Source organism: Penicillium argentinense (assembly GCF_028826775.1).
Source record: "Penicillium argentinense strain IBT 30761 chromosome Unknown utg000003l_segment0_segment0, whole genome shotgun sequence".
Lineage (NCBI taxonomy): Eukaryota > Fungi > Ascomycota > Eurotiomycetes > Eurotiales > Aspergillaceae > Penicillium > Penicillium argentinense.
This window is the reverse complement of record NW_026622662.1, coordinates 143,579-160,345: the sequence shown is the minus strand read 5'-3', so window position 1 is coordinate 160,345 and position 16,767 is coordinate 143,579. Positions and strand designations below refer to the sequence as shown.

At 54.5% G+C, this 16,767-nt stretch overlaps 9 protein-coding genes across 9 annotated transcripts; 4 read left to right on the top strand and 5 right to left on the bottom strand.

Moving 5' to 3' along the window:
* Window positions 1–128: 128 nt before the first annotated feature.
* N7532_002228 (class I SAM-dependent methyltransferase) lies at window positions 129–1,609 on the top strand (the record flags this gene model as incomplete). Its single annotated transcript, XM_056614722.1, has 9 exons — window positions 129–179; window positions 234–347; window positions 395–422; window positions 491–616; window positions 698–761; window positions 817–960; window positions 1,026–1,128; window positions 1,200–1,519; window positions 1,579–1,609. The coding sequence occupies 9 exons, from the start codon at window positions 129–131 to the stop codon at window positions 1,607–1,609; spliced, it is 981 nt and encodes a 326-aa protein (XP_056477694.1).
* A 313-nt stretch (window positions 1,610–1,922) lies between these two features.
* On the top strand, window positions 1,923–3,734 carry N7532_002227 (LipA and NB-ARC domain protein; the record flags this gene model as incomplete). Its single annotated transcript, XM_056614721.1, has 1 exon — window positions 1,923–3,734. One exon carries the CDS (start codon window positions 1,923–1,925, stop codon window positions 3,732–3,734), a length of 1,812 nt encoding a protein of 603 aa, XP_056477693.1.
* Window positions 3,735–3,884: 150 nt separating this feature from the next.
* Window positions 3,885–5,121, bottom strand: N7532_002226 (TauD/TfdA family dioxygenase; the record flags this gene model as incomplete). Its single annotated transcript, XM_056614720.1, has 3 exons — window positions 3,885–4,314; window positions 4,371–4,950; window positions 5,007–5,121. The coding sequence occupies 3 exons, from the start codon at window positions 5,119–5,121 to the stop codon at window positions 3,885–3,887; spliced, it is 1,125 nt and encodes a 374-aa protein (XP_056477692.1).
* A 496-nt stretch (window positions 5,122–5,617) lies between these two features.
* N7532_002225 (proline permease PrnB) lies at window positions 5,618–7,305 on the bottom strand (the record flags this gene model as incomplete). The annotated part of the gene is made up of 2 exons (XM_056614719.1): window positions 5,618–7,068; window positions 7,119–7,305. The coding sequence occupies 2 exons, from the start codon at window positions 7,303–7,305 to the stop codon at window positions 5,618–5,620; spliced, it is 1,638 nt and encodes a 545-aa protein (XP_056477691.1).
* A 475-nt stretch (window positions 7,306–7,780) lies between these two features.
* On the bottom strand, window positions 7,781–8,061 carry N7532_002224 (uncharacterized protein; the record flags this gene model as incomplete). The annotated part of the gene is made up of 2 exons (XM_056614718.1): window positions 7,781–7,951; window positions 7,999–8,061. The coding sequence occupies 2 exons, from the start codon at window positions 8,059–8,061 to the stop codon at window positions 7,781–7,783; spliced, it is 234 nt and encodes a 77-aa protein (XP_056477690.1).
* A 1,625-nt stretch (window positions 8,062–9,686) lies between these two features.
* On the bottom strand, window positions 9,687–10,427 carry N7532_002223 (uncharacterized protein; the record flags this gene model as incomplete). Its single annotated transcript, XM_056614717.1, has 1 exon — window positions 9,687–10,427. The coding sequence occupies one exon, from the start codon at window positions 10,425–10,427 to the stop codon at window positions 9,687–9,689; it is 741 nt and encodes a 246-aa protein (XP_056477689.1).
* Window positions 10,428–11,241: 814 nt separating this feature from the next.
* Window positions 11,242–12,412, top strand: N7532_002222 (zinc-dependent alcohol dehydrogenase family protein; the record flags this gene model as incomplete). Its single annotated transcript, XM_056614716.1, has 3 exons — window positions 11,242–12,094; window positions 12,151–12,246; window positions 12,312–12,412. 3 exons carry the CDS (start codon window positions 11,242–11,244, stop codon window positions 12,410–12,412), a joined length of 1,050 nt encoding a protein of 349 aa, XP_056477688.1.
* A 904-nt stretch (window positions 12,413–13,316) lies between these two features.
* Window positions 13,317–15,055, top strand: N7532_002221 (uncharacterized protein; the record flags this gene model as incomplete). The annotated part of the gene is made up of 3 exons (XM_056614715.1): window positions 13,317–13,928; window positions 13,989–14,763; window positions 14,817–15,055. The coding sequence occupies 3 exons, from the start codon at window positions 13,317–13,319 to the stop codon at window positions 15,053–15,055; spliced, it is 1,626 nt and encodes a 541-aa protein (XP_056477687.1).
* Window positions 15,056–15,489: 434 nt separating this feature from the next.
* Window positions 15,490–16,509, bottom strand: N7532_002220 (S1 family peptidase; the record flags this gene model as incomplete). Its single annotated transcript, XM_056614714.1, has 1 exon — window positions 15,490–16,509. The coding sequence occupies one exon, from the start codon at window positions 16,507–16,509 to the stop codon at window positions 15,490–15,492; it is 1,020 nt and encodes a 339-aa protein (XP_056477686.1).
* Between the last annotated feature and the right edge of the window lie 258 nt (window positions 16,510–16,767).

Here is a 16,767-nt window from a genome sequence, read left to right as displayed (position 1 = left end):
CTCTTGTTTTTCTTTTGGTTTCTGGGACGGGAGGGGCACTCGCGTTCTTCTAGAATACTTCCCCCGCGAGTGCCAGCTCTGCCAGACTTTGCTCTCCGCTGCCGGTTTCGTGTGCTGTGGCAAACATCATGACCGACCCCGCCGCTACATCCAATATTCAGGTCGATTCCGATGTCAATGTGAGTACACCGCATGCCCTACTCAAGGGTTACCCCGGCTCACATCTGAAATAGTCCTTGAGTGACTACGAGAGTATCCGAAGCGATCTCACCTCGCTGACGGAATCGGTGTACTCTTACGTGTATGAGAATGGACGGACTTATCATGCGTACCGGTCCGGATCTTATGTATGTGGTTATCCAGGGACGATGTGGCAGGCCCGCTGACAAGATAGGTGCTTCCCAATGACGAGCGTGAGCAAGGTATGATCATACAGACAAGACGGTCAGCCTGGATGAGTTGAAGAGAATGCTAACAAGTGCCTCAATAGACCGGATGGATGTGCTCCACCATGTCTTCCGTCTAACTCTGAACGGAGAACTCTGCCAGACAGAACTCGACAATCCAATCAGGGTGCTCGACATCGGGACGGGGACTGGGATCTGGGCAATCGAAGGTACAATCCAGCCGTCGGGCAAACCCCCCCCCCCCCCCCCCTCCTCCCTTGATCACCCGCAGTGTGGCTAACTTCGAACAGTGGCGGACCAATTTCCTGCCGCAGAGGTGATCGGAGTGGATCTGTCACCCATTCAGCCTGGCTGGTAAGCCTAACTTCTCCCAATCCAAGTGGACTGGCCATATTGACGGAGGTTGAAGGGTTCCGCCCAATCTGCGATTTGTGATCGAAGACATCAATCAGCCCGACTGGAGCTTTGCGGAGGGCTCGTTCGACTTTATTCACGTGCGAAGTCTGGCCGGTAGTATCGACGACTGGCCCTTATTTCTCCGTCAGTGCTATGAGTACGTGCAAGGCAGCAACTGGACATGTTTCCGCTATATGAGATTCACTACTAAACGGCTTTTAGTCATCTCAAACCCGGTGGGCGCATCGAAATAACTGAATGCAACCCGCATCTGGAATGCGATGACGACTCCTGGCCAGCTGATAGCCACTTGCGTACATGGGAGGTGAGTTTTTACCCGAAAGGCTCCATGGACCCAATTTCATCGATGATGTATTAAATCGGGTGTCATTCTAGAGCGAATTCCATCGTATAACCGCCATCCAAGGACGAGTCTGGGACCTGGGGCCACGTATTAGGAGTCTGTTACAAGATGCCGCCTTTGAGGATATACAGGTCACTGGCTCGCGTGTCCCCGTGGGAACCTGGCCGAAAGACCCCAAGTTGAAGGAAATTGGGCGGTATTTTCGCGCCCAGCTGGCCGATGGCGCCATCGAAAGCTACTCCCTGGCGCTGTTCACCCGCTTTGGCAACTGGACCTCGGCCGAGGTGCAGGTCTTTCTCGCGCAATTACGCGCAGAGCTGCGATCAAACAAAGCACACGTATATACTAGAATGTGAGTGCCTCTCTCACTCTCGCGTTCTACATTCTGCCAAACTGACTGGAGTTCAACAGTGACTATGTGACAGCCCAGAGACCGCGGTAATAGGACCGTGCGAGTATACAACCGCGAAAAGCGGCTTAATGATTGATGACACATAGACATGATACCATTAATGTATTAAAATTCCACTTCCATTGCCCCCTTTAGCCCCAGGTCATTTCCGTATTGTTCTGAGTTGTACCTGAGGGCATAGTTGGTTGGTTGCCCGCCAAGCCTCAGGTGTCTGTTACTGCCTCAGGCCGCCGTGCCAACCGCCAAGCTACCAGCGGTCGCCATAACAAACCAACGTCGCGTGCCAACGGCCTCCTGATAGAACTGGGTACTGTTGGATCATTCTCCGTCGAGTCATGTCGACATGGATTCGGCTATGCTGAGCCCTGGTGGGCCGTCCGATGCCTTTCGCATCCCACGCAAGCCTGTCTCCAACCCCAACCTGCGGGCTGCTGTCGATCCCCCGTTCCATGCGGCTGCGAGCTCCCTAGCTCTAGTGCCGCCACCACTGTCACGGCCCCCATCCTACACGGATCTGTATGGCCCTTCGCCGCAGAAACCTCCAAGTCGGCCGGAACCAATTCCGAGGCCCCGGACCGCGGGTGCTGCATCGTCATCTGCGCCGGTGTCTCCGCAGCCACCTCCCACCCCTGTCCAGAAGGCATATGGGGAAGCTCGGCACTTCCTGGGTGGATTGATAAACCATCCAACAGAATCGAACAGGCATTTTACTATCTTGCGTCACTCGCATGGCCTCGTCTTTTACCGTGGTAATGCCACCTCCGTCGCGGTCTCCATCTTCTCCGACAGCCCTTTGCCCGAAGATCGCACCTTATGGCTGCAGAGCAAGGGCTGGTCTGGCAAGACGGGCATGAGGACCAAAGCCTTATTCCGACTTAATGACAGCTGGCTCGATGTCACGCCCGTCATGCCATTGCGAGCGGAATCCGTGAACCCCGACGATGAACGCGCTTGGCAGCGCGATATCAAAAAGTTCTACAAGAAGGCGCCCCCGCGTCCGCGCGATAAGCATGAACTGCGTGAAACCGCCGTCGTGCGTATCCCAGCAGAGGCAGGAGATGGGTATTTCCAACTCGTCTTGTGTCAGGGCGCAAAAAAGAAGACGCTGGCTAATAGTCCCGTCTTCCGTGTTCTTTCGACCTCCGCGAATCCTCACTCCCTCCGCGGTGCGAGTCTCAGCACGTTGCCGTTGGAGGTGGGTGCCATGGTGGTCAGTCTGTATGCGCAAACGGCGGCCAGGACGGTGGCGAATCCTGCAGCTGCGGCCGTGGCGACCCGGGTGAATCCATATAAACCATCTTGGGTAAAGAAGGCTGCCGTGCAAAAGGTGTATTCGGCGAGTGGAGTTGAGACTCGCGTGGCAGGACTTTTTACCTCGACCGCTCCGCCGGGTCAAGGTTTCGCTGTCGATGGATGTCCTTCTCCGATTACTGGTCACAGTGGTTCTCCTGTTGAGGAGGGCCCTCAGGATCCATTTCCAATGACTTTTAAAGCTCGTTGTCAGTTTGGTCATTCCACGCCTTTTAGCAGCCCCACAGAAACACCAAAAATCACGCTCATCAGAACTCCAGACTGGGTTTCCGAGCAGTTACGCGGATACTTTTTTGGCTGGGCACGGTTCGACATGAACACTAGCAAAAGTTCATCACCGACCTCCTGGACTCCCATGATTCTCGCCGTGCGCTCACTGGATCCCTTGCAAGCGTCCCGAGTCGATATGGCCCAGGTCTCCAAGCACGTGGTCACACTGCGTTTGCTAGATGAGGTACCATTACAAACGACCAAAAGTCAAGTTCGTGTCATGGGCTTTCTCCGAGCGGAAGTGCCCCATCCCCGGGGTACCAACAGTCAGGAACTCGCAGATGCTCAAGCTGCAGCTACAGAAGCAGCCATTCTAGCTGATGCTTACGATGCCGACGTCGTGCAAAATACATTGATGCACCCGGCATGGTCCCCTGAGACACTCAGTCCCCTTGAGTTGCAAAAGCAAAACCTAGGCTGGGTCGACCGAACCATGGAGGGGTACGCGACTATCCGAGCCAAGGGACAGAAATGGGTGGAACAAGTCCCATTGCATAAACTGGGAGTGCGTTCGGTGATGGACGAATGGCGGGAACGACAGGTTGCTGTCAATGGATTTTTCATCGTCCGATGAAATCCTGTACTATAGTTTCGTGCTACCCAAGGCATATACTGGACTTATAATCTTTAATATCATTATTGCAAAGGTATCATAAGCATTCGTTTATGACATTCCGGTGCTATCAGCGACGGCTCGCACATTGCTATTTTCTGATAAAGAAGATCAAGGCCCAACAGGCGGCTCCGATGCAGCCAAGTTACACTGTCGGAACAAGCGCACCTCGTCCGGCTTGAATGCGCCAACCACAGAATGCAACACGCCTCGGTTATTAAACAAGACCAGGTCGCCATCTTCCCAGTCATGTGGATACACATATTGAGGGCTGATGGCCGGTCGCTGCAGCTTATACACAATATCACGCACACGCTCCAAGTCGTCAATCACTGTCCCGTCGGCACAGTGGATCTTGCGTACGGCAGAGGGGTGGATCTGCAGGGCGAGTTTCCCCGATTCTGGGTTCTTCCAGCACATTGGGAAGACCATAATCTTCTTTTGGTCGATCTCGGGCAGCTCGGAATCTGGTAGTTCGAGGCCTTCTGAGTGCATGCCGAGCCCGGTGGATCGAGAGCGTGCGGGACTCATCCAGATATACCTGCAGAGGGTTAATACTGATTTGATTGGCAGACTTTGATACTGGGAAGAACTTACGGGTGAGGAGCATATTCAATCTTGCTCGTGCGCACAAACTCCTGGTCTTCGGGCGAGAGCAGCTCATACATTCGCTGTCCACTCACGAAGGCGGTGGTTCCAAGGGGCACATCCATGGTCTCGTTGCTACCGTCATCGTACAAAAGTGTCTGGCGACGGCCTTTGGGCACATTGACGGCCAGCAGAGTAGTCACCTGTGGTGGGTACAGATCGTACAATGCAGCATCGATGTGCCACCGGTAGAACCGGGTGAAATCATAGTCTTGCTCGTCGGGGATGTGGTCTTTGTGGAATGTTCGGTGGTGGGGATGTCTCAGCTGCACATTCTTCAGCCCTTCGTATGAAGGCACGAAGCCGTTTCCAATGATCTGCACCTGAGGTTGATGAGGGACGGTTTTCAGGTCGGGATGCAGGATGCTGCGTTTTGCGTCGATGGTTTTCCCGTGGCCATAGTTCTCGGAGACTGGGTCGAAGCGCTTCGTGAGCTCATATTGTGCTTTCGGGGTGAGTTTGTGCTGATTCTTGAACACCACGACGTGTTTCTCGTATAGTGTCTTGCGAATGGCGGCGAATTGTTCATCTATTGTGGATCTGATCAGCATCATTGCCGCCATGCATCGCATCAACAGCACTCACCAGTCAGCGTCTCCAGATCAATATTGTCAATCTGAGCGCCAAAGTCAATATCCGAGCCGACCGGTGGCTGCAACGGTCGGGCGATCGGCATCGTGACGGTCATCGTGGCGGACATGGTTGCTCGGCGAGGGTGTTCCGGCTGGGGTAGCCTAATTCGGACGGTTTTATGCTTAAAATTGGGGCCCAAGCGTGCAGTACTAGTAGTATATCGTCTGCCGAAGAGTCCGAATCGCAGAACCCGAGAAAGACACGGTTCACGGCGCATGTCGAATTTATAAGCAAGCCTCAGCGACATTGCGTCGGTAATTTGTCGAGCTACGAGGATTATCAGGTGCGGATGAGTGCGGGTGAGTGCGGAGGATTCGATAAGATCTGCGGACTGCGAATGAATGAACCCTTAGGAAGGTGTGGAGGTTCAATATATCATATCAATAGCCAACGCGGCCCCGGACACAGGCATCAGAGCGGGATTTTATTCGATTTTATTCGATCTGATTTGATCGCTGACTGCGTAGCCGCCTGGAAGCTTGGAAGCTCCAGGGCTGATATCGCCACAATGACATAACAAACAACACACAGGAATCCCTTGCCCTATCGCGTCCCACATGACTTTACCAGAATTTCCACCACGGCCCGCGCGATCTTTCGGGCATCTCGGCTTCGACGATCTCCTGCAGTCCGGTGTGCATGTCGACCTCCTCTGGTCGCCAAGCCCATGGGTCGTTCCAGTATAGCGCCCGGTGGCCGAAATACAACATGAGGAACGCCGGAATACCGATGTACGCGGTAAAGAAGTTGCTGACTGACCACTGCGACGGGAAGAACACGGTGAACCCGTTGATCAGAGCCATCAGCGTTGCACCGAAGATTCCAAAGATCGCGCCGTATGGCTGGATCTTGGACTTGTACGGCTGCTCGATCCCCTGTGTCTGGACGGCCTTGCGGAAGCGGAAATATACCACCACACAGCAAATCCACGAGATGAAACCGGAAGTGTTGGTGAAGTTGACGAACCAGTTGAACACGATGGAGCTGGAGTTGCCGACCGACAGATAGGCCAGGCATGAGAAGCAGGCCGACACAGCGACCGCGTAGTAGGGCACGCCCCAGCGGTTACATGACTTGAAAACACTCGGCGCATTGCCCGACATGGCCAGAGAGTACAGTGAGCGCGACGACATGTACAGGAAAGAGTTTCCTGCCGACCAGGCTGAAGTCAGCACGGCGGCGTTGACGATGTGGTCCAAGACTGGGATGCCGGCGTTTTGGATGCCCACCACAAACGGGGAGGAGTTGACCGTACCGTCGCCCTTGGTCAGTCGAGCCGCGTTAGACGGACAGATGACGCCGATGGCGAGTACTCCGAAGATATAGAAGAAGATGAGACGATAGATGTAGCGTCGTGCGGCGCGTGGCACATTGCGACGAGGATTTTCCATCTCGCCTCCGCTGATGATGATCAGCTCAGGTGCGAAAATGAAAGCAATAGCACTGGAGACCGTGCACTTGAGCAGACCGACAAAGCGACCAGTGTCTCCGTCCACGATATGCGTGTTGAATGAGCCGGGGTCTTTCCAATAGTGGAACCCGAGTCGCTGGCGATTCGGACCGCCGCCCCAGAAGAGGATGAAGGAAACCATCAGCAAGCCAATGAGTGTGATGATCTTGATACCGGAGAACCAAAACTCGGTCTCGCCGTAGAAGCGTACAGGAAGGAAGTTCAACGCGATAATCACGACCATCATGATGGTGATCCATACGGCAATGTTGATGGTGCTGTTGGTATCCCAATACCCGATGACCAGGCCGGCGGCGGTGATCTCGTAGGGCACGAGAATGCCCAGTGAGTACCAGTAGAGATACCCCATGGCAAATCCGAGACTGCGCGAGACATATCTGAATCCGTGGTAACTCATGGTGCCGCCATGAACAGGCAGGTAGGCGCCGATCTCAGCGATGGCCGTGACGAGCGCATACACCATGGCGGAGATGAAAAGGTATCCCAGCAAGAGAGATGCAGGGCCACCCGTGGCCAACGACTGACCAGAAGACACGAAAAGACCTATAATCGATCAGAATTGGGTCTGTTTGTGGTTGTGGGTTGAACCTCACCCGTTCCAATCGTGCCACCCAGCGCCATCAGCTGCACATGTCGGTTCTTCAGACCACGCTGGGTAGTCGCATAGCGATCATCGAGCAAATCGGCTTCGACCAGATTTCGCACCGCTCTGCCCTTTTCCGTCATGGGCTGCTCACCATATCCGCTCGCCGGCGGTGGTCCTGGTTCGATTGCGGCCATTGTCTATCGTGTGGTCGTGCCCATGCAAAAATGATTTATGACAGAAAAAAAGGTTGAAGATGCGAATGGGAAATTCTGGAAAGGAGCTTTCTGTCGCCGAAATACAAGTCTGCGAGTGGTATTTCAGAGAGCGCTGAAACTCAACACTTGAGGCTGGCCGTGGATGGAAATACGAACATTCTTGAATGATTCTCGAAACCCCCTCCGCATCCCGTGCGATGCGCCAGCTGCGAGGGGTCTGTGATAAGCTAGCCGAATCCAAGCACGCTAAAGAGTCCGGGGTAATATCGAGATAGTGGTTTTCTTACTCGCTAATTTGAGGCCATTGATTATTCCGCCCTGTGACACAACATGCGACTGCATGAAAATGCAATGTTTGAGTTCCTCACTGGCCGATTTCACCGGTTTAGCACATTATGAGCACAAGCGCACCATTGTCGATTCACGATGGCTACTCTTCTTTTCACTATTCTCATCAACCATGCTGAGCCTGGCCTTCCCAGCACCCTGCATGCATGAACAAGATACTCTTCAGTCTCGTGCCAGCCAACTTTTTCCGAGCATTCACAACCAGCCACACCGGCAGTTGCCGGCAGACCGGAATGATGCATCTGGCCACAGCGTTAAGCGACGGAATACCCGAGCCCTATACACCATACCAGAGCCTGGCTGCTGTTAGAGCTGTCAGCACACCGGACCGGTGGCCGGACCGGCACAGGCGATGCCCAGGCTTAAGAGTGCCTTGCTAGCCGACATGATAAGCGACGGCCTCTAGCAATTCTTTTCCCCTTATCAGCTGGCAGTGAGGATGCAGGGATCGAAGCGATGGGAGGGTTTGGCTGTCGTAGCGGGAGGCGAGCATCACGCTAGCCCCAATGCAAGTCAGGGCCAACTTCGACATTCAGTCGGGCCAATCAGAGGCTGTGGTGGGAAGCTACACGAGGTCGAGGCGTCCAGGCGATTCCCAAATAGGAAGTGTTCCCTACGCTAGTGCGGATATGGAATGGACTGGCCCAGGCCAGAGATACGCACTTCGATTCGAGGGTTCTGAATTGCGAGAAAGCCAACTACATTCACGTGCTTTATGTGATGATTCTCTGCTGACAGTCCCGGTCTAAGCCTCAGAAATCAGTCTGAATTGTCAACAGAAGAATTAAAGCACCCCAAATTAAATGCCCAAATCAGCCAAGTATTTGCCAGGTTCCGCGGCTACCTTGGGTATATAACCCGTTCTTCCAGGCTGATACGCGCATTGTCGCTGAGTGTCGGGTCCCAGATCCATGCATCGGGCTGAACAGCAACCAGCGTGGCTCGAGCAGAGCTGTCCGCCCGGTTTGCAATCTTTTTCAACCTACGAACATGTCAACGAGGTACTCTTATAACAGCAATATTTTCTATGAAACCCACAAGTTCGTTGACAGGCGCGGGGGCTGCAATTGCCGCCGTGATCAAAAATAGCAAAGCTGAGGTGGATGTTAACTTCATCTTGGATGGATCGAGTGATGGAAGCTGTTGGAGGATGTTGAGGGTGTGAGTGCCTGAAGATGTTTAAGAGACACACCTGATACTTATAGGTTTTTCTTGCCATTAGATCATTTCTACGATAATGAAGCATGGTATACTACATCGAAATGTCTCTCACTTTCATTGCATGACTCGCCGTCGATGCTGACTGTCATCATATCAAAGTCGACGGCACGGTCTCAGTCATAGTGTCACTAGAAAATCCTTTGTTCAAGAGTACAACTACCGATGAAAAAAGTTTGCAAGCCACAATTCAAGGCATTCTGAGCATGATCATCATGTCGCCACAGCCGAAATCCACAGATTTCATGACTGAAGCCCCGAGTGTTCTCCTATTATCGATATTATCGATGAACGCGAAGCTCACATCACTGAGAGAGGGCGTATACGGCCAAACGAGCCCCCGGATACCCCTTCGCTACCTCCAAGACATGTTTCAGGTATTTAGTACTTACATTGTTCGTGGACGGTACTGCTAGCCGGGGGGGGGGAGCCTGGTGAGTATCTATAACTATGACTTTCTTGGGAGAGACATCCTCAGCTATTCCATCATCTGTCTTAAAGCTACGGGGATATGCACCAGGAGGTAAATCTCATTACCGCTCAGGAGGGTGGGCGCAAGACAGTGCCAGCGAGCTTGCCGGTTGTTATCCCAAGCACTACTAATATATTGATAATAACTCATGGATGACCGAACATACTCGGCAATCAAAGAAATGTCCATTCAACCATAGAAATACAAAGTGCAATTTATCAAAAGAAGCAAATCCAGTATTCTTACATGCTGCTATCCTGTAACAAGTAACAAAAAGGGTCAAAATCTAAAACATCGATGCGTATCCCCTTGATCCACGCTACTAGTACATAATCATCCCCTGGGCAAGAGCAAGTATGCATTCTCCCGAGTGGAACTCGGCAACCTCGACCTCGTCAAGGCCCAGTGACTCCGAAGCGGCCGGTTCCTGTACATCCTCAGCAGCATCGTCTTCCAATGACATCTCCGGGGACATACGGTTTCGCGCACAGCATGCACAAGACTGTCCCCTGCAGTGCAGGTAATGAATGCGTTTACTATGATCACGAATCGTCCGCCACGACAGCTCGCAGCAGCCGCAATCACGCGTGCAGCAGCCACCTCGCAGCTGGCAGAGGTATCGCTCGAGTTTCCACAGCGCCTGCGGCTGGGGCTGCTTGCTCTTTTGCTTTTTGAGGTACTCGCGGACCATCGAGCCTCGGGGTCTTTCCTTTTTGAGCGTGTCGAGTCGCTTGGTGTGTTGGATGAAGTCGTCAGCCAGGACTTTCAATTTCCAGTTAAGCTCGGCGATCTTGTGTTGGCGTGCCATCGTCCCCGCTTTGGTCTTGGTCTCTTCATCGGTGTCGAGGTGAAAGAGCTCGGCGCTAACGTTCATCTCGCGTTGAACGATGCGGCGGCCGTTTCGGGTTTCCTGCTCGTACTTTTTGATCCAGGTGGTTTGTGCTTCGATTCGGCGCTGCTCGGCCATGGCTGCGAGCCAGCCTTCGAGCCTTTGGGAGTGGGCCTTGAGATTGAAGTGGCCCACCCGGTCATGGAGGTAGCCGATGGCTGATTTGACTGGCATGGTGTTTGGATGACGTGGTGAGACTCAAGTTGAGTGGGAGAGTTGTGTGAAGGAAGAAAGAAGAACGGGAGCGGTTGGGGTCAATGTCCTGGGTGATGAGGACGGCGGCCGTTCACTTCAAATGAAAAAGACATAGTAAGAGTGATCTCAGATCTGTACTAGTCTCGACTCGCTCTTCTGCTCGTATGAAAAGGGCAAGCTCTCAAGAGGTGCAACCATACGGACTATACTAGGCCTAGTCGAGGTAGTCTGTGACGGCGATCCAGGGACCGCAGAGCCGCGTCCCAATCAGGTCGTCATCCTGCTTTCGTCGGCGGACTCTGGGCATCATGAAACTCATTTCAGCCTCGTAGTGAGCACATTTCTTCTCGTCTCTGCCAGACTGTGACGTTCTGTCAGAATCATATATCTATGCACTGTATCGCTTTGTATAGTTCCGTAGCAAGAATCTCGACACATGCAATAGGGTAATATCCATCAGATCTACAGAAATTTGACAAGCATATTTCGGACAGCCTACCTGGATTAGGATAGAATCTGCTCAGGTCACAGTTGTAGGTCCCTGACGCTAGAATAGCCTATTGACGAGGTGGCCGGGCTCCACCTGATGCGGATCCGATCTCTCCACCCCCGCACGCCACCCCGTTGCACAGCTTGCAACGAGTACAGGACTGTCTTTTGCCCTCGATACGAGTCCCATGACAAGACCAGGTATATAAGGGGGTGCTTCCACGTCTTACATGGTAGTCAAACCTGCGCCATCTACAACTACACTACGATTAGACTGTAACCCCACTCCATTGCCCCTGTCACCATGAAAGCCCTCGTCTATACCGGCCCAGGTATGATTGAAGTTTTGGATCGTCCTCGGCCGGTCATTCAAGCGCCCACCGACGCCGTGGTCCGGCTGCTGCACGCCTCCATCTGCGGGACGGACCTGCACATCCTCAAGGGTGACGTCCCGACGGCCAAACCGGGCCTGATCCTCGGACACGAAGGGGTGGGCGTGGTCGAAGAGCTGGGCGAGTCAGTCCATAGTCTCCGGGTCGGCGACCGGGTGCTCATCTCGTGCATGACGGCGTGCGGCGCCTGCAAGTTCTGTCGCCGGGGCATCTCCGCGCACTGCGAGACGGGCGGATGGGTGCTGGGCCATCATGTCGACGGCACCCAGGCGGAATATGTACGCGTGCCTCATGCCACCCTCTCGCTGCACCCGCTCGCTGCCTCGATCGACTCGCGGGCCGCCGTGGCAGTCTCCGATGCCTTCCCCACAGGTCTTGAGTGTGGCGTGCTCAGCGCGAACGTCCAGCCCGGCGGCTCGGTGGTGATTGTGGGCGCGGGCCCGGTGGGCATGGCGGCGCTGCTGACGGCGCGGCTGTACACGCCGTCGCTGGTGGTGATGGTGGATCTGGACGAGGCGCGCCTCGAGACGGCCCGGCAGCTCGGGGCCCACGCGACGGTCAACTCGGGGGTGGCGGACGCGCGGGCGCGGCTGCTGGCCCTGACGGAGGGTCAGGGATTCGACTCGGTGATCGAAGCGGTCGGGATTCCGGCGACATTTGATCTGTGCCAGGAGCTGGTCGCGGTGGGCGGACGGATTGCAAACGTGGGCGTGCACGGGACGAAAGTGGACTTGCACCTGGACCGACTGTGGGATCGTAATATCAGTGAGTTTTGCAGCCCCTATGTCTTCTGGTCGACCTGCGAGGCTAACCGCTCGTAGGTATCCACATGGCGCTGGTGAACGCGACGACGACGCCGCGGTTGTTGAGGCTGATGGAGTCGGGGGAGCTGGAGATTGGCAAGTTGGTCACGCACAGTCAGGCGCCCTACCGCTTCGGCAGTATCCTGAGGACATGTATAGACTGACTGTTCGGATTATAGACTACCCCTGCAGCGAAGGCGTCACAGCGTACAGCACCTTCCAGACGGCTGCGCAGCACCAAGCACTGAAAGTGGCTATTGATTTCTCCTCGTCAAATTAACTGTGCCCGGTAAGACGAGGCTGCTAGATCCATATCTGCTGGATGGCCCCATCGACACGCGACGGATCGGCCAGACAGCTGCTCTATTCGTCGCGTGTGCCGTTTCGACGCCGCGCGCTGCTGGCAATCCGGATTCTGACTTGCTATCTGCGCCCCACCGGGAGAATCTTCGGTATTTTGCGGAATGGCCGCCTGGCAGCGGGCCCACGGTGGAATCAAATGGGGATGGAGATGGTGGCGGCATCCTTGGTTGCAACCTCGCGTAGTTAAGACTTCACGCTCGCAACAGAGCTATTTGTGCATCTAGGCATCTGCGTACCTCGGGCAATACGGCGAACCCGCGGGACTTCGGTGGCGCATTGACATCACCGGGTGCATAATAATGTCCGATCAGTCAGTTCATACAGAAATGAGATAAACGATAGCATCCAAGACATTGAGACACTAACCCAGCCTAGATACTACTAGTACTCTTAAGGTAGTCCCCCTAATCGTGAGTGAATGCCTAATCCAGCAGGCACCAACCGAAACAGGCTTTTCTGCGACGGAGATGAAACCCAATTGTGCTTCATGCTGATTGGCCCGTCACCACCCGTTTCTTGAAGGGCCAGAGTGGGTCACCTCATACCGCGATGATTCGTCGAGTTCACAGGAATGTTGCTACAGGCCATTCCCATTGGAGGTTAGGCGGTGCAAGCCCAAGGTACGATCTCCCCACCTGCTTCTTCGGGCCAGTGGCTTTTTTCTCTTTTTTTTTTTTTTGGGTTGCTTTCTACTTCGTCCTCGACGGGATGAAAACCTTTCTTTCTATTTATTTTGGTGCTCTCTGCTCGACAGCTCGATCTCTACCCCTACCGCATGCTCCCCCCCCCCGCCCTCCGCTAAATCACATACACACTTAACAATGGCTATCGAGGAGGCAATGCGCCGCTCATCGAAAGTCTCCGTCGCTCGCGCGGAGACCGGTGGCGCGGATACAGGCAATGCGGACCGTACCCTCGAAGATATGGGATACGTCCCGGAGCTCGCCCGCAATCGCTCCGTCTGGCAGGTTACGTTCATGTGCTTCATCCTCTCTTCTGTCCCCTACGGTCTCTCCACCACCCTCTACTATCCTCTCGCCGCCGGTGGCCCCGCCAACATCGTCTGGGGCTGGGTCGTCGTCTCCTTCCTCATTCTCTGTGTCGCCATCTCCCTCGCTGAGATCACCTCCGTCTACCCCACGGCCGGCGGTGTCTACTATCAGACCTTTGTGCTCTCGCCGCTATGGTGTCGTCGCGTCGCCTCGTGGATCTGCGGCTGGTCCTATGTGGCCGGCAACATCACCATCACCCTGGCCGTCAACTTTGGAACCACTCTGCTGTTCATTGGATGTCTGAACATCTTTGATGGTGCCGACGGAAACGGCCTGGTCGAGAACTTTGAGGCCTGGCAGACCTTCCTGATCTTCCTTGCCATCACTCTCCTGACCCATGCCATCTCGGCGTTTGGCAACAAGTGGCTGCCACATCTGGAGGTGAGTTTATTCCATTCCCAATTATCCGCATGAAGCTCCATGCTAACTGCAACGGTGCAGACCTTCGCGATCTTCTGGACCATTGCCGGTATGATTTGCATTGTTGTCTGCCTGCTGGCCATCGCCAAGGAAGGCCGCAACAATGCCTCCTGGGTCTTTGGCAGCTTCCAGCCCAACGCCGGCTGGCCCGCCGGCTGGTCCTTCTTCATCGGCCTGCTGCAGGCGGCGTATGCCACCTCGGCCACCGGCATGATCATCAGTCTGTGCGAGGAGGTCCGCGAGCCCGCCATCATGGTCCCCAAGGCCATGGTGGGCACCATCGTCATCAACTTCCTCGCAGGTCTGCTCTTCCTGATCCCGCTCTGCTTCGTCATGCCGGAAATTAGCATCCTCGTCAATTCCGATCAGCCCACCCCCGTCATTTTCAAGCATGCCATTGGGAACAATGCCGGTGCGTTCTGCCTGATGATCCCCCTGCTGGTGCTGGGTATCATCTGTGGTGTCGGCTGCGTGACGGCCACCTCCCGCTGCACCTGGGCCTTTGCTCGTGATGGAGGTATCCCTGGTTCCGGCTGGTGGAAGATCGTCAACAAGAAGCTGGATATTCCCTTCAACTCATTGGTTCTGGGCATGATCGTCGAGATCTGTCTCGGTGCCATCTACTTCGGTTCCGAGGCCGCCTACAATGCCTTCTCCGGTGTGGGTGTCATCTTCCTCACCATGAGTTACGCCTGCCCCATCGCGGTCTCGCTGGTCTTCCGTCGTCGCGAGGATATCAAGAACGGCAGCGTCAACTATGGAGTGATTGGCCTGATTGCCAACGTATTCGCCCTCGGTAGGTGCCTTCGTTTATCCTCAGGTTCCTTGTTTGCTAACCGCCACCCTCAGCCTGGAGTCTTCTCGCCATCCCGCTGTTCTGCATGCCGACCTTGAAGGAGGTAACTTTGGATAGCATGAACTATGCCTCCGTGGTGTTCTTCGGCTTTGTCTGCATCGCGGCCGTCTGGTACATTGTCTGGGGTTACGCCAACTACCGCGGTCCCCCCACGGATGCCGTGGACAACCATTCCCTGTCTGACTCTGCCCCCGATGCAACCGAAGAAGTCGACAAGGTGAAGAGCCCATGATAACGCCCACTGACCGATTTGCACCTGTCATCTATTTACCTCGCCCTTTACCACCGCACCACCGCCCCAACCGACGATCGCTCCCACGCACCACCAATGCGCCATATCAGCACCCTTGCACCATATTTTTCCACATCCCACGGCACCATCTTTACGGACTCACGGACCCGGCCCTGAAAAAAATCTCCACAGCGCTCTCCCCATTACCTAGGACCTTGCGACTCGATCTCTCCCAGGCGACTACTCCCACGCACCACTGGATCCGACCCGAACCCGACCCGTGCACCGTCACCAGATGCGCCACCGAAGCCCGAATGTCCCGCCAGGGTCGTAGCTTGAGGTAGCTCACGCGGATTTCTGTTTAGATGTACATAAGCATATTTAGATACCTTTTCTTATTATATGTGATACCAATTGCTCACTTTACTCATGCCTCAGTTCGAGCTGTCAATTACGATAATCTCGCGTTCTCTCAGCGTACTACCTGTTCCTACGGAGACAACTCGGGGAGCATCAATCATGCAACCCCCGGATCCTCCCGGCACTTCATACTTCATGTCGTCGCGTGGAAGGTATTCCAAAAACGCCCGAATTGCAACCAGCGGCACCCCATGCCTCATACTCGTAGCATCATCCCACGAAGAATGCAAACCAAGCAAATTCCCATCCGACGCCCGCAAAAGTGGCGCCCCCGAATGGCCCCAGTAGGTCCAGGCGTTGTGTTTCAGGACCCCGATCTCCGAGTTGTCGTGTGGATCGGCACTGGGAATCTGGCCCCGGAGTCGGCCCGCTGACACCTCGATGAGATCGTAGGCGGTTTTGCGTCGTGAGGCGGATTCCAGGTCGTCGGCACCTGGTTGGCGATGCAGAAAATGGGGGTGGTGGAGGTTTGGGATGTTGCCAGCGGGGTGGAAGTGAAGATTGGGGTTGTCTTGTCGTCTGCTGGTGCATAGTTGGCCTCGAGGCGGATGATCTTTGCCAGCGCGAGATCGCGTCGTGCGTCCCAGGCGTGCGTGACATTCGACTTGGACTGCTTTCCCGGTGTAGTACAGGAGCCATTTCTGTCGCTGGCTTGTCCACTCTTCGACTGTTTCGCCGAAGCAATGCGCGCAAGTGAGGATCCAGCCTTTCGTGTGGATACAGACTGCTGTGCCGGCTTCTTCTTGGGCGAAGATCAGGGTTGATGCGAGGCTGTGTACCGCTTGGAGGCCATTTTCACAGGCGCTTTCTTGGGTGAGTGCGACTGAATTTTGGAGTCGCATTTGTTTCTTGCGCAGTGTTCGTAATTCTGCGCTGTTTAGGCCTGGTAGGTGTGTCTGGTTCATGAGGAGCTGGATGTCGGTGGGGCTTGATGCTGAGATGAATCGGACTGGCTGGTCATTGTACTTTTCGGCCACCTCGCTTGGGGGGCTGTTTAGTGTTTGTGATGCAGCCGATCGCAGGCATCGATACATGGTCTGATGTGAGGCTTAAGTTCAAGTTGTTTTGTCCTTTTCTCAATCTGGCAATACGAACGACGCCTCGTCACGTAGTGCGTTTACGACATGGCACATCCCCTAGTCAGTACACCCAGACTACAATGCATCGGTTAATTTTGCAATTTTGCCCGATAAATTACAATGGCTTTGGATGAGGTATATATAACTTATTTTGGATGAATCAACGTGAGATGGAATCAATCTAATTGTGATAATGCCACGTGGTACATATCC